The 15647-nt window shown below is 38.8% G+C and overlaps 1 protein-coding gene across 1 annotated transcript in view; it reads left to right on the top strand.

Moving 5' to 3' along the window:
• Positions 1-15373, top strand: part of LOC119422392 (nucleosome-remodeling factor subunit BPTF) — a 59101-nt gene extending 43728 nt beyond the window's left edge. Inside the window, exons 30-36 of the mRNA XM_037689757.1 lie at positions 2983-3208; positions 3320-3642; positions 5530-5703; positions 6086-6278; positions 6877-6961; positions 11585-11771; positions 15196-15373. Coding sequence (XP_037545685.1) covers positions 2983-3208; positions 3320-3642; positions 5530-5703; positions 6086-6278; positions 6877-6961; positions 11585-11771; positions 15196-15202 — 1195 coding nt within the window. The 3' untranslated portion in view covers positions 15203-15373. The remainder of the gene's footprint in view (positions 1-2982; positions 3209-3319; positions 3643-5529; positions 5704-6085; positions 6279-6876; positions 6962-11584; positions 11772-15195) is intronic.
• The last annotated feature ends 274 nt before the right edge of the window (positions 15374-15647 follow it).

Consider the following 15647-nt stretch of genomic DNA (forward strand, 5'->3'; position numbering starts at 1 on the left):
TATAAGTGTTCATGTCCTTATGCTCTGCACTGCTGGGCAGTCTTGTCCTGTTTTTGTCTTTCGTCTAACACAATGTAGAAGGGTGCCAAACTGCTTAAAATGCTTTGAGTTTCTAACTTTGATAGTTATGTTTTGTTTATGACCCTACGATATATATATTTTAATTTAAGCTCAGGGGGCCACAATTTCTGAAAGCCAACAGCTCGGGGGCCGGACATCCAGTGATTAAAGTCATTATGAAAACAAACCAAGTTTTACAATGATCTGTTACCTTTTAAATTTGTTTATTTAATTGCATTGAATTATAAATGGAATAAACAGAACCCAAACCCAGAACCCCTCCCAAAAAAAAAATTTTTCTTTTTCTTTTTTATGAAGTGGGCCGGGTTCTGGCCCGCAAGCCGCCAGTTGAATAGCCCTGATATAAACCTTTTTTTTTTTTTTTTAAACTTGGTTGTTCAAAAAATGCTTCATTAGTTGGCATGCATTAACTTTAAAGCAAAACAAATAATCTTGACTAATAATCACTTTTTACTAACGATTCTCGTGCTTTTAAGACATCTTTCTTATAATAAACATTTATTTCAGCACAAAAGCAGCTACTAAATCTAGAAAAAAATACTCTTGTCCTGGTGAAAGGACGAATAAAAAAAGTTTGTGTTTTTATGTGTTTTTTTTTTTTTTTAATCCATTTGTATTTCAACTTGAAGATTTTGTGCTTTTTGTGTGTAGTACTTTATAACTTTTTTATTCTAAAAGGCACTAAATAGTTTTGTTGTTGTTTTAAGTCAAATTTTGACAACTATAAAATGCTTTCTGAAGTTGGGTGTTAAAAAAAATTTGTCTTTTTTCCTGCTGGTGTTATAGGCAGTAGATGGATTTAACTCTGACCAATAGGTGACCTTGACAGCCATATGTTTATGTCCACAGACATTGTGTCAACACTGTTTTCATTCACACAGACCTGAAACACCAACTCCTGAGTACCGTGACATCACTAAACCAGCTGCCTGTAGTCCTGTTCTGCTTATTATTTCATGCGTTTTTCCATGCCTTAATGTCATCCGTTTCCTCCCTCTTTTCCTTCAAAACATCTTTTTGTTTGTAATAATGCAGAACATTGACATCACCTTGCCGTGTGCAGTTTTCTTTTTTTTTTCAGTCTTCTCTACTTTCATGCTGCATTTGCTGTGTTTACCTCGGTGTGTTCGCTGTAGAAGCCCTGGCCTGTTTTTGACCTCAGCAACCGTGTGTGTTTGTGTGTTATTCGCACTAAAGCATGCTTGAACGGAGCACCAACTTTCGATCTTATTTGTGAATATTAGCAAACGCAAGTGAACACACTGGGAACAGAGACCCATAAATTGTATGGATTTATTGTCATAAGCTGACATTTGCTCTTATGAAATTGTTCAAAGTGAAGATTTTATCTGTCTTCATTTTTTTTTCTCTTTTAATCACTAACATTTTGTTAGCCTTTATTTAATTTGCAAGAGAGTATAAATCAAAACGGACTACAGAACCCTGCTCATACCTTACTTCCTTTCTATCTTTCTGCATTTAACCCATTAAGACCCAAAAATGCTGTGCTGGCATGAATTAAACTCTTGATTTTTCCTAAATAAAATCTTCACAGGAGGAAAAACAAAATCAGTTGTCAGTCGATGCTTTTGCCCTTTTAATATCAGGCTTTAAAACTTTTGTCTGTAGCTTTTAGATGTTATACTTTTGATTTGTTGATGAAGGAGAGAGAAATAATTTTGAGCCAGAAAGGAATGAGATGTGAGGTCAAAGCCACAATTGTGCCCAAGACTGAGTAATTATAAAAGTCTTATTGGACATCAACACAGACGGACTGTTTTTGCTTGTGAAAATTTAACCTTTAATGATTTTAGGTGGCATATTGTTTGCGTGTCAGTATTTGTGACTTGATTGGAGTGAATTTCTGAATTTTAGCATCAGATATGTGATAATGGTTTTTCTCTTGTGCCTCTTATTAGGGACTGCCTGATATACAGTTAGGCAGCAACCTATTATTATCCACCTGACAAGGGTTTCTTAACTTTATATCTTATTCTTCCATCAACTTTAATGTGACCTGAACCGCAACATGTACCCCTGCAAATGTTATCTCAAAATGACCAGCCCAGCACCGTGATGTGTGCTATTATTTTTATTGACTTTTGAATTTCCATGATGACATAATTTGCAAACAAAGACTCAATTTTTATTAGTCATTTTTCTTAGACTCTGGTTGCAAGTCAAATATCCAAGATAGCCACCTGAGCTAAAAAAGGAAAAATATTGTAAATGTGTCATTTTTAGATATATTAAGCTGAAATTTGGTGTAGTAGCTGAGAGCAATGCCCAATAATTAATAATTTAAAAAATTCAAGATGGCCACCAAAAATACATTAAAATGGATTTAACACAGCTATTTTTACACATAAAGCTGAAATTTGGTGTGATTATAGCTGAGAACGTTCCCCATCACATACTGAATCCAAAAAAAATCCAAGATGGCCACCATATCTAAAAAAAATACTTTAACTCATTGATATTTTGCTATTTTGAGCTGAAATGGTATGGTGAGAGCGAACCCAAACACGTTGTACTGTCAAATCAAAATAATTTTAAAATGGCCGCCACGTGGCAGTCCCAGACAAAGTTTCTCCTGGAAATTTCTAATTATTTTCTTTTCTCCATTTAGGAGTATTATGTGTACATTGCTTGAAATGCAATGTATATCTAAAGAGACCGTTTTTTGAATGGGCCCTTCATTAGATTTCGATGCATGATTTTCTCTACAGACAGAACAGTATATTGCAGTATACTTTATTATTATGTGTGGTGTTTTTGCGATCTGCATTGTCAGTGTCAGATTACTTATAACGAGAACACACATTAAACAGAAGTTGAACTGAAGTTCATATTTCAAGAAATGAGATGGATGTAATTACTTTTTCTTTCAAATCTGTGCAGGATGATTGTGTGCAACCAAGTGATGAAGTACATCCTGGACCGAATAGACAAAGATGAGAGGCAGGCGGCCAAGAGGAGAAAAAAGGAAGAGGTTGTGGAGGCCAAGAGGAGGTTAGCTAACGCTAGCAAGCTCTCAATGCTTCTTTACAGACACAAAGAGAGCCTCAAGATGGAGATTCTGAAGAAGCGGGCGCTTCTTGACAAGGAACTGCAGCTGGAGGCTCAGGTAATAAAAGGCGATGCTTGGAAAGTAGGACAAATCTGGATATTTATTTAAAACATTTAATAAAAGTACCTCTGACTGTAACCTGATTAGTCCTTGTGTCACACTCCTCAGGAGGAGTTAAAGAGGGACCTGTTGCGGATGCGAAGGGAGAAGGAAAAGGCTCATGCAGCAGCTCTCCAGGCAGCTCAGGTGGCTGCAGCTGCGGCAGCCCACAGTCAGAAACATCAAACTCTGATCCACAAACACGTTTCTTCAAAGCACCACTTCACCACAACCGTCACCTCCACACACAAGAGGAAACGGGAAGAGGAAAGCGAGATGGCTACAGCAGCCAAGTCCAAGAAGAAGAAGATGATCTCTACAACAAGCACAAAGGAGAGCAAGAAGGATGTAAAGCTGTACTGCATCTGCAAGACGCCCTACGATGAGACCAAGTATGCTGTCAAGTATTTAATACCAAGACTGTTGGTAAATGGGGTCACGTTAAAGCACTCTCAATGTCTCAAGGACAATTTAACAAATAGCCCTAGACATTTTTAGTCCTTTTTTACCTACTATTTGCACATCCTAACCTATGTAGGTCACAAATATGATAAAAAGTGCTACAATAGTCCCTCATTTATTGCAAGGTTACACCCCCCTCCCCCCAGCAATAAGTGAAAATCCACAAAGTAACAACGTTATATTTATTTATTTTAGTATTTATACATATTTTAAGGCTTTATAAACCCTTCCCACAATCTTGCAATGTTCTAAACTCTTAAACCTACATAATTTTAACAACATACCTACAGTACTATATATGTAGCTACAAAATTTTACTTACCAGCTCAGCAGAACAGCAGCAGCTCTCGATTCTGGTCCGACTCTGTTCCGTTTCTGCAGACCTACCCTGCAGCGACGAAGCCCACTATGTTCTAAATTCTTAAACCTACTAATTTTAATAACATATACAGTGTTTCCCCTAGATAACTTGCCATGGCGGGGCGCTCATCTCGTCCGTGATTTTTGTCTGGGGGGGTGGACTCGTCCCAAGCTGCACAGCGCGCTGTTTAAACCAACAGTTTTAGAGGGGGATGGGGGACACAGAGGCAGCCGCGCACTATTTGCACTGACAGTTTTACAGTTTTCGACCAGGGTGTGTGAGAGGAGAGAGACAAACACGCATCTCAGCCGCGCGCTGTCTGAACCAACAGTTTAGTTTAGTTTTTTTGGGAGCGGGGGGAAAGATAGATGCACATCTGAGCCGTGTGCTGTTTGTATCAACAGTTTTCGAGTGGCGAGGGTGTGTTCAGCGTGAGGGTTCAGCATGAAGGAAGAGGCTGCCTTTAGCTTTTTAGCTAGCGCACCTGCATTGCGAGCCGCTAGTTTAGCGTTACGTCAGTGCCGACAGGTGGTTGGGGGTGGGGTTTGGTAGACGGGGCATAGGTTTCTGTTGACAGGGTGGGGCACCCCGCTTGTATAATGGTAGGGGAAACACTGATATATTGTATGTAGCGATTAAATTTTACTCACTAGCTCTGGAGAACAGCAGCGGCTTGGTTCTGCTCCGACTTGGTTCTGTTTCGGTGGGCCTACTCTGCTGGTTCTAGTCGGCTCTCTGGCTTGGGGTAGTGGTGGTGGGCTCCAGATGGAGCGCCGGACCTTCGGCGGCAGGCGTCCCGCTTGGAAGTCCTCATGGGCCAGCTACCAGCCCTCAAGATTCACCGATAAGTCTGGAGGTCCGGTTCTGCTCCGGTTCTGCTCTGGTCTGGTGTGTTCCATGTGGCTCTCTGCATCCGCTGGGCACTAAAGTCACTGTAATAGGCGCCACTTATTCCGATCAGATCAAACTTTCCCTCTAGTATTTCAGCAGAAGAAAATGGGGCTTCTGGGTGGGGCACTGTTGGCTTCTGGGAAATGTAGTCCTTATGAGTGAAAACACAGTGTAGGCTTATTGACAGAAAACTTCAAAATGGCGGCGCCTGTCCGAAGTATTTTATGTTTTTGTTAAATTTTTACTGTAAGTATCCCGTATTGTCCCAGTCACGTGAGTAATATAAAAGTTAACAATCGTGTCGTGTACGTTTTTTTTTTTCTCGTGTTCAATCTGATTTTGAAAAACCGCGTTAGAGCGAGTCCGCGAAAGTTGAACTGTGAAGTAGTAAGGGACTACTGTACTCCTGTTCTAAAGTTCCTCTATAACATTTTGTGACGCACGTTCATCCACATTAGAACAGTTACTTTGAATTGCTTTTCCTCCGATGTTGCTTCCTCCCCTTCTTTTTATTTGTTATATTGATCTGAAGACATAACCGTTATCACTCTGGTTGTGTGTGCAGATTTTATATTGGTTGCGACCTTTGCACTAACTGGTATCATGGAGACTGTGTGGGCATCACAGAGAAGGAGGCGAAGAAGATGGACGACTACATCTGTGTGGAGTGTAAACGGGGTCAAGAGGGCAGCACGGAGGAACTGTACTGCATCTGTCAGACTCCATATGACGAGTCTCAGTAAGAAGCCCGCAAGCGTGTGTGTGTGTCTGTACATACACGTCGTATTTTTTCTGTTCGCACACCTTTTGGATCTTTCTGAAAAAGAAAAAATATTATATCTGTTTACAATTCACCCAAAACATAATCTTACAATGAGTTGTACAACTATGTAAAAGTGAATTCAGTGTAAGACTTATATTCCACAATGTGCTGTCAAATATAAACAGTAAGTACCAAAAAAGTCAAATCCAGATGTTTTCAGTTAGTCTAAAAAATAAATCAACAAACACTAGTTAAATATAAAAAACAAAATCACATAAAAAATACTTTATTGCTTTTTCTACATGAGTATCTTGTTAGTTTATTTAGATCGAATGTTAAATATTTATTTAATTCACAGGTTTTACATCGGCTGTGATCGATGTCAGAACTGGTACCACGGACGCTGTGTGGGGATCCTGCAGAGCGAGGCCAACCACATCGATGAGTATGTGTGCCCACAGTGTCAGTCCACAGAGGACGCCATGACGGTCTTCACGCCGCTCACCGATAAGGACCACGAAGGCCTGCGAAGGATCCTGCGTTCCTTACAGGTGAGCAGAGGGCTTACATTTCCTGTGGTCAGTGATTAAAACTAAACTTGTGTGGGTTGGTAATTATGAGGTAAGCTTTGATTTGGTCCAAGTGCACGATATGAGGAAGGTGAAAGTTAGTTCTGCAAACCGTAAAGTGTTTTATGGGGGAGGTTTATTTTCCACTACTTTCCTGCACACACACTAAGCAAATACACAACCAGTCGAGCAGCAGCAGTGTAGTAGTTTTACCGTCTGCGGTCGGCCCAACACTCGCTGCTTTTTGAAAGTCCGGTTCACTACAAGAGCAGCAAACAAAAGTCTTCTGTGTCCGCCTTATCTGATGGGTCGGCCTTTCCTACTTGGACGTCTGCCCAACCCAAGTGTTTTCTTTTCTTCGTTTCTAACTTCCCTCGCTTCTTCTCATTCTCCTCCTTCATCCAGCGGTCCGTGTGAGAGGGAAACAGAGAAATTGGGAGGGACACTAGAGTAGAACATCTGTGTTGACCCACCTGCTTTCAGAGTAATTTTCATGGCGCTGTTTGTTTTTCTTTGGTTTCAACTTTCTTAAGAATTTGTATCTCTCTTTTTTTTCCCCTGCCCCTCATGCCTTCTGCAGGCACATAAAATGGCATGGCCATTCTTGGAGCCAGTGGACACGAATGACGCCCCTGATTATTACAGGGTGATCAAGGAACCAATGGGTGAGTAAAGACATTGTGATATAAGTGTGTATACTTATAAACCTGCTTATATTCCCTTATAGTTTGAAGCTGAGCCTTCTGTTTGTGCTCATTACTATAAAGTTTAAAATTGGTCTAAATATGAATTTGTTTTATCACTTGTGCTCTGCAAGTTGCTCCCATTTTTTTTTAATGTTTATGTTGTTTAAGATTTTAAGTTCTATTCAATGTATATATATTTGATTTTAAACCCTTCTAAACAATGTTTCTAAACGCTCTAAAAGAGCACAGCGTGTCACGATCTCCGCTCTCTGCCACCTGACAGTGCTCTCGGACACGCCCACTTCTCCGCTGCAGAGCGGAGATCCTTCAGCTGTGGGCTGCACGCAGGTGCTAAATCATTTAAAATAATTTATTTTAAATAAAATATCAGTGTCGACCGTGCGGCTCATCCATCCAATTGTGTGTCATGTCCAATCTTACTTTGAAAAATTGTGACAGAGCGAGTCTGTGAAAGTTGAACCGTGAAGTAGCGTTCAACTTTCATGGACTCACACTTTCACAGGTTTTCAACTTAAGATTGTGCACAACACACAATTGGTGACTGGGAAAGGCAGACCCCACCCCCCGCTCCTCCTTTCTCTTTCTCTGCTCTTACAGCCTCATAAAGAGAAAGGAGGGGGAGGGGTGGGATCTGTCTTTCCCCATTGCTACTGCGCAGGAAGCAGGGATGAACAGCTCAGATGAACAAAAGTAGAATATCAGAGAAAATGCTTAGGTGGAAAAATAAGAGTGAATCAGGTTTTAAAAAGAGAGTGTGGCTGAGTTTGGCTCACTCGGGTGTAAGACAGACCCCACCCCCTGCCCCCTCCTTTCTCTGTCTGAGGCTGTCTCTCACAGCAGAGAAAGAGACAGGAGGGGGCGGGGTGGCGTCTGTCTTTCCCCATCGTGTCCCAGAGACACACAATAAGCGGGTGCGCAACAGACAGACTCGGACAAAGAAAGGAGTTGGCGTGGGGGCTCTCTTTAATACCTGAGGGAGCCGCACGAGTGGCATGGATTGTTTATTTAAAATAATCAAACGCGAACATTGTTAAGAACATTGCAAGAATGTGGGAAGGGTTTATAAAGTTATTTATTATTACTATTATTATAAGGTTATTTTTTTTATCACTTTATTTTACCAGGAAGAAATCCATTGAGATCATCAATCTCTTTTACAAGGATTTTACAAGGATGTCCTGGTTATGTATGTATATATATATATATATATATATATATATATATATACTGTACATCTGTTAAAATGTACTTTTCCCCTCCCAAACAGGAAAATATTGTTTTAGTTTTTTAAAAAAAGGGGAAAAAAATCATTCACCATCATTCATTTCTTATAAATGTATTTTTAGGGATAAAAATGTTTTCCCTTTTCTCTTGTTTTGTTTATTTGATTCATATGAGTTAATATATTAGGGATGCATGATATTGGATTTTTGGCCGATATCCACTATGCCGATATGTTAAAACTTAGTTGGCTGATAACTGATACGATACCAATATTTTATATACTTTCCATTGTCAGAACGTAGGCTTATTTGCTACAAAAAAAAAATCAGCTGTAAGAGGTGGTGACATATATTCAATAACAGCCATATGCAAAGCACTTTAACTCATCCTGATGCATGCTCAATAATCCAGGTAGAAAAATCTAAAACGGATCTAAACTGATCTAGTGATCTAAATCACTTTAACTCATATTAAATGAAAAGTGTTAAATGTTATTTATTAGCATTAGTCTCCTGCGATGCTGTCTCACTTGTAGAGGCTTGTTCCAGGTTCCTATAGCTGCAGTGTGGGATCCTCTGCACTCCTGTGCATGAAGGACAGACTTTTTAAGTTCAAACATTTTGTCTGTCTATTGTGCCGTAAGACTAATCATGCTAATGGGGCTAACACGTCGTCCAAATGTCTGTGGTAAAACTCACCCAAGTCCTATCATCCATTACCGGTAACTTCTCAATGACGTCGGAAATGACAGCTTGTAACTTGGGTTGTCTTACAAAATCAGCTTCTTTTCTATCAGTGTTATTTTGATGGAATGGCCGATATTGAACTTTAACGCTAATATCGGCCGATACCATGTCGATAATATCGTGCATCCCTAATATATTTCATGTCACTGTTTAAAATTCATGCATAGTTTTACTTTTGCGATGTGTAGTTTTGTCTGGATTTTAAAGTAAGCCGTTAACCAATATTCATTTTGTTTAAAATTTAATTGGGCGTATTCCATTTTGGAGATTCCTGTTTTCATTTTGTAATTGCTTTTAATCTTTGAAGTAGCCCCCATGCCTTCTATCTTAGATGCTAAAATGCAGAAGGCCAACTGGGAGGAAGCCCTCCAACTCAGATCAAACCGACCATGTAAATGGTGACTTGCGTCAACAGGGCCTTTTTGAACTTCCATACAAACAAACCGTTAATGAGCTTCTTGGGGCCTGCCGAACTCCCTGTGGAAAGAAACCTGCCCCACACTTCACTATGTGTTGACCTGATCCTGGAAACTCTAGTCCTCCCCACCTCCACTCCCACCACACAAAAAAAGGACCCTGTTGGTTTGCAGCAAAATAAAAAATAAAAGGAGTATTTGGCTGGTGTGGCTGCAGTCGTTGGTAGTTTATGGAGGGTTCTGAGATGAAATCTGATGGAGAAGAAGGAGGTCTTTGATATTGACCATGAGGTTTGTTAGCCAGTTGGGTGGGGGTTGGGGGCTTAAGAGTTTGAGTCAGATATGTTTGCTTTAAACGCAGCCTTGAGGAAGTGGAGCAAAGCAACCCACCAACAAAAGTAGATTATATGAAGCCTCAGCTGCTGCCAGTCAGCTTCCTTACTAATGCACTCCTAATTGTTTTGGAGGGGTCTTTAAAAGTGTGAATGTTTATGAAGCATGACTCTATTATGAGTCATTTTTCTTCTGTACATTTTTTGGCACAATCTCATCCTGCAGTTTTCAAGCCATTTCAACAAATCATATATCAAAACGTTTAGCTCTTTCAGGACAAACCTGCTATGACTTTTGTTGGTACAACTTTAGTTTTTTTTTATATTTAACCTTTTCTGACATTTTTTTTCTCATTGAAAAGGAATTGATCTTATTTTACATCCTTCAAATCTTTAGATGTGTTTACAACCTTTTACTGCTCCTTTCACATTTTGTTCTGGTTCAGCTGCTTTCAGCTTCCTTGTGTAAATTTTAACTTTTTTTCAGCTAATTTCAGCTGGTTTTTTCAATTGTTTTGTGCTCCTTTGAGCGTCTTTCCTCTAACTACAACATTTTTGTGCTTCTTCTGACTTATTTCTTCTAATTTCAACTTGTTATGCTCCTTTCAACTTATTTCTGCCAAATTTCAGCTTTTTCTCTTTTTTCAGCTACTATTTAGCTGTTTTATGCTAATTTTAGCTTTTTCAGGTAATTCCACATTTGCTCTCATTTCAACTTTTTTCAGACTAATTCGGCAAAAATGTGCTCTTTCCACCTTCATGTTGTAATTTAAGCTTCTTTCTGCCTTTTTTTAGCAACTTTTTAGCTGTTTTTTGAAAATTGTAGCTTGTTTCAAAAAATGTCCTCTTTTTTGTGCTAATTTTTGCTTGTTTCAGTATAATTGGGCAAACGTGTTTTTTCTGCTTCTTTTTGCACATGTAAGCTTGTTCTACCTTTTTTAGCATTCTTTAGCTAATTTTGGCTGTTTTCAGATAAATTCAAATTGTTTGTGGTAATTTCTGCTATTTTCAACCAAATTAACTTTTTCTGTTAATTTCAGCTTGTTGTGCTCCTTTCAGCTTTTTTCTGATAGTTTAAGCCCTTTCTGCTATTTCAGCTACTATTTAGCTGCTTTATGCTAATTTTAGCTTTTTCATCTAATTCCACTTTTTTTTTTAAGCTTATTTCAGTTCTTGCTGCTTCCTTCTGGTAGTTTAAGCTTCTTTCTGCCTTTCAACCATTTTTTACTAATTTCAGCTTTTTTAAGCTACCAGTAATTACCTAAATGTTGTGCTTATTTCTGCCAATTCAGAAAATCTGTTCTTTCTGCTTTCTTCTGCTAATTCCATTTCAGCAGCAAGTTCTTCAGCAATGAGCTGAATGTTTACATGAAATGCAATTTCTCTAGTTAGATTTAACAAGCTTAACAAGGCTTTAATAAGGCTTTTTTTATTATTATTATTTTTACAAATTTAACAAGGCTGCTGACACTGAAAGCTACTTTTCAAGGGAAACTTGGAAACGGAAGTTCTGATATTTGCTGCATTGTCAAACATTCCTGTGGAGAAGTGATGCTCTCCTCAGGAATGATAAATAGGTCACATCGCAGTAACTTGCCTGGAAGTGTGAGAAGGTCGGGGTTAACTCTGGCATAAGTGTTGGATTTTTGCTGTCGCATTTAAAGCCATGCAGTATTTTCTGTCTGTCCAGTGGACACCACATAAACTGAGAATGTTTCAAAGCTAACTCTCTGATTTATAAAACAGTCAATTAGAAAACTCCAAAATGTGTCTGGTGCGTTCCCGTACATTGTGCTCTTTGTCTTTGACAAACCGTCCAGTTGAACAACCTCTTAAACGTCTGATTAAAATCTCTCCTCTCAGACTTGTCCACCATGGAGGAGAGGTTACACAAACGGGGGTACGTCAAGCTGACAGAATTTGTAGCAGACATGACCAAAATCTTTGACAACTGCCGATACTACAATCCCAGCGACTCGCCCTTTTACCAGTGTGCCGAGGTTCTGGAGAACTTCTTCGTCCAGAAGCTCAAAGGCTTTAAAGCCAGCAGGTAAGATGTTGGTGATTTTTAAACACTGAGCAGCTGATAATAAAACAAAAGGGACACATTTTATTCTTCTGAACTGGGGAGAGTATAAAAACTAGCCTTGATGAATGACTACAGTTATTAGGGTTGCTAAATTTAGAGAATTTTCCAAGTTGGAAACTTTCTATGATAATTAATGTGAATTTTATGGGAATAAACTTGGAATTTAAATTTCTATAGCTTGGCCCTCAACAGGGATTGTAAATATAGTTTAAGAAAATAAATTTTAGCCAATTCTTGACTAAAACGACCCGATTAAATTTCTGCACGTGCAGTAAGAAGTACAACACTATAAAGAACCGTCACCTGGACATGTGGGACACATATATAGAAACATGTAAAAACTTCTGCGTGCAGGTGTAATTTTGTTGTGAAATGGAGTTTAATTGTTTTTATGAGGATAAAACTGATGCTCAAATAACATAAATAATTTTGTTCAGGGTTCTGTTTATTCAAATAGACAATTTCTGTACATACATTTAGACTGGAGTGCGGACTTGTAGTCCTGAGGCTGCATGTTCAAGTGCAGGTTGCTTCAGGAAGGACAAATAACGGATAATCATTACCAAGGTCACTCCCTTTGGGGACCCCTACAGAACAAAAACAGCCAAAGGATAAACAACTAGACATAAATTGAAAAAGTTAATTAATTTTTTGCGCCATGTGCCATTTTTATGGGAAAGCAGTGACAAAACTTTATGAAAAACATCATATAACGTGATTATTCCTGTTCAGAGATGTGCGCGTGAATTTAGAAAAAGATTACAACAAAAAAATTAATAAAACTTTTCTAAATCCAGTGTTTTGTAGAAGCTGTGTGGTTGAGGTAATCAGTGACATCATCATAAGCGAATTAGCTCATTAGATTTGTTACTGTATATCCATTATTTGCTTATGGCAAAACAAAATGTTTACATGTTTGTTTGAATATGGTCCTTTTTGTTTAAATTGCCATTTAATTCCTCATAATTCCCATGGAATGTTTTTAATTTGGAATATTTATTAAATTCTCCAGTTTCACTTCATATGGAAAGTTTGTAATTGATTTTTTTCGCCTCTTTGTTTAACCCCAAAAAGTCATCGGCTATGTTGGTGTTATTGTCTATGGTAAACCTAAAGCATGCAAACCTCATCAGTTGTTGGATTTAGGCGTAATGTGTTTTGTTTGAATTAAGTAATAAATGGGTTTTGTGTAATTTTCAGTCACCCACTTTGCCTTTTTTGTTGGAATATTTCTCACCATTTTTTAATCACAACAACCTGCAACAATTTTTACCTTACTCTGTATAAAATTAATGAGTTGTTCTCTTAGTGTTTATTGTTTGAAACAGTTCAAATCAAATGAAAGTTGGTTCACATTCAGATTTCCTTTGAGCTTCTCTGAGCAACTGCTGAGCAATATAAGTTTAGGTTTGTCATATGCAGATCAACACAAGGTCAACAATGTAATTAAATGCTCACGACGAGAAAAACCGTCTCGACTCACTAAAAAAAACAAATATCAAAACATAGAAAAAAAAATACAAAAACAAGGTGCCCAAAGTGAAAAAGAAATAAATCTACAGCAGCATGGTCCTATTAGCAGTGTGGTTCTGTTAACTGTGTGGTTCTGTTAGCTGTGTAGTTCTTTTAGCAGCATGATTCTGTTAGCAGTGTGGTTCTGTTAGCTGTGTGGTTCTGTTAGCTGTGTGGTTTGTTTAGTAGCATGGTACTGTTAGCAATGTGGTTCTGTTAGCAGTGTGGTTCTGTTAGCTGTGTGGTTCTGTTAGCTGTGTGGTTCTTTTAGTAGCATGGTACTTTAAGCAGTATGGTTCTATTAGCAGTGTGGTTCTGTTAGCAGTGTGGTACCGTTAGCAGTGTGGTTCTTTTAGTAGCATGGTACCGTTAGCAGTGTGGTTTTATTAGCAGTGTGATTCTGTTAGCAGTGTAGTTCTGTTATCTGTGTGGTTCTGTTAGCACCATGGTACTGTTAGCAGTGTGGTTCTGTTAGCAGTGTGGTTCTTTTAGCAGCATGATTTTGTTAGCAGTGTGGTTCTGTTAGCACCGTGGTACTGTTAGCAGTGAGGTTCTTTTAGCAGCATGGTACTATTAGCAAAATGGTACTGTTAGCAGTGTGGTTCTTTTAGCAGCATGGTACTGTTAGCAGCATGGTTCTGTTAGCAGTGTGGTTCTTTTAGCAGCATGGTACTATTAGCAAAATGGTACTGTGAGCAGTGTAGTTCTGTTATCTGTGTGGTTCTTTTAGCACCATGGTACTGTTAGCAGTGTGGTTCTGTTAGCAGTGTGGTTCTTTTAGCAGCATGATTTTGTTAGCAGTGTGGTTCTGTTAGCACCGTGGTACTGTTAGCTGTGTGGTTCTTTTAGCAGCATGGTACTGTTAGCAGTGTGGTTCTTTTAGCAGCATGGTACTGTTAGCAGTGTGGTTCTTTTAGCAACATTGTACTGTTAGCAGTGTGGTTCTTTTAGCAGCATGGTACTATTAGCAGCATGGTTCTGTTAGCAGTGAGGTTCTTTTAGCGGCGTGGTCTTGTTAGCGGCATGATGATAATAACAACCATGTCAACAGACGATGACTGCCGTCCAGAACAGGGTCTGGCAGACACAGAACATCCAAGGTTTCTCTACAGAATTGAACTGTTCTGTAGAGTTTGGTCTGTGGAGGCAGATGGAGGATCATGGAGACAGTCACCATGACAGGTCAGAGCCTGAGTCTGGAATGAGGTCAGGAACTAAACCACCATGGTAGGATGGCAAGGCAGCGACACACAAAACTCTAAAAGTGCGTTGCGGTCATACTGTAGTGTGGGTGTGCAGTGTAAGCGCAAAAAACAGTTAAAACAAAAACAATAGGACAATAAAGCGAGTTGAAGCGGATCTTCCGTCTGTGCTGCCATACTGCGGCGCATGTGACATCACACACCCTGCCATTTAAAAACAAATCTTACAAGGAAAACTAAAAAGCATTTTCAGGTTGTTGTTTTATTGCCTCAGTGAAAATGTAATTATGTAAATAGTATTTGTTGGAACAACATCAACCCCCCCTAAACTTACTGCTTTTACTTAAAACATAATAAAATCATGTGTTTATTAAAAGTATGTAAAAAATGTTTCCACAGGAAGACGTTTTACCTGTGTGTGTTTTTATATTTGGTATAAATGTATTCACTTGTCAGTACCATTAATGATAAAGCCTTTTTTTGTTTGTTTTGCTGTGCTTTAATTCTCTCAACACATCTGATTGTCTCCTGGCTCAGTGTGGATGCTGCCGCGTTCATTTCATCGATAACATTTGAAATTCATGACTCACATCCAGCTTTTCTGTGCCTTAAACCAAGATGTACATCACCAGCATGTATTGACTCCCATCCACTCTCTCTCTCTCTTTCAGATTGTGATGTCTAACTCCAGGGTGCCGGGGGTCACTCTTAAACATAACTTAATTTTTTTTTTTTTATCTCGGATGTTGCTGTTTTTACTTGTTTAAAACAGCATTAAAGACTTTGTAAGAACGTGGCCACACAATAGGTGTGATGATTTTTTTTATTATTATTTTAAAAACTAACAAGCGGGGAAAAAAAAAAAGTTTCTACTGTTTATTAACTGCGGCCATGTTGGTAGCAGAAATTATTCGAGGAAAAATGTATTTTTTTACACGCTCACACGCGTTTGAATTATGCGTGGGTTGGATGTGAAGTGAAACGACGTTTTGCTTAGCTTGATCTTTTCTTTAGACTTGGTTTTAAGGAAAAATTGTTGATTTTGGTTGTAAAATCAGTTAAAGCTTTACACACATACAGTAATTTATATTCTAACTTGATAGAACTGGTTCTCGTTCTTATA

This window comes from Nematolebias whitei, chromosome 16, assembly GCF_014905685.2.
Source record: "Nematolebias whitei isolate Nwh7 chromosome 16, NemWhi1, whole genome shotgun sequence".
NCBI lineage: Eukaryota > Metazoa > Chordata > Actinopteri > Cyprinodontiformes > Rivulidae > Nematolebias > Nematolebias whitei.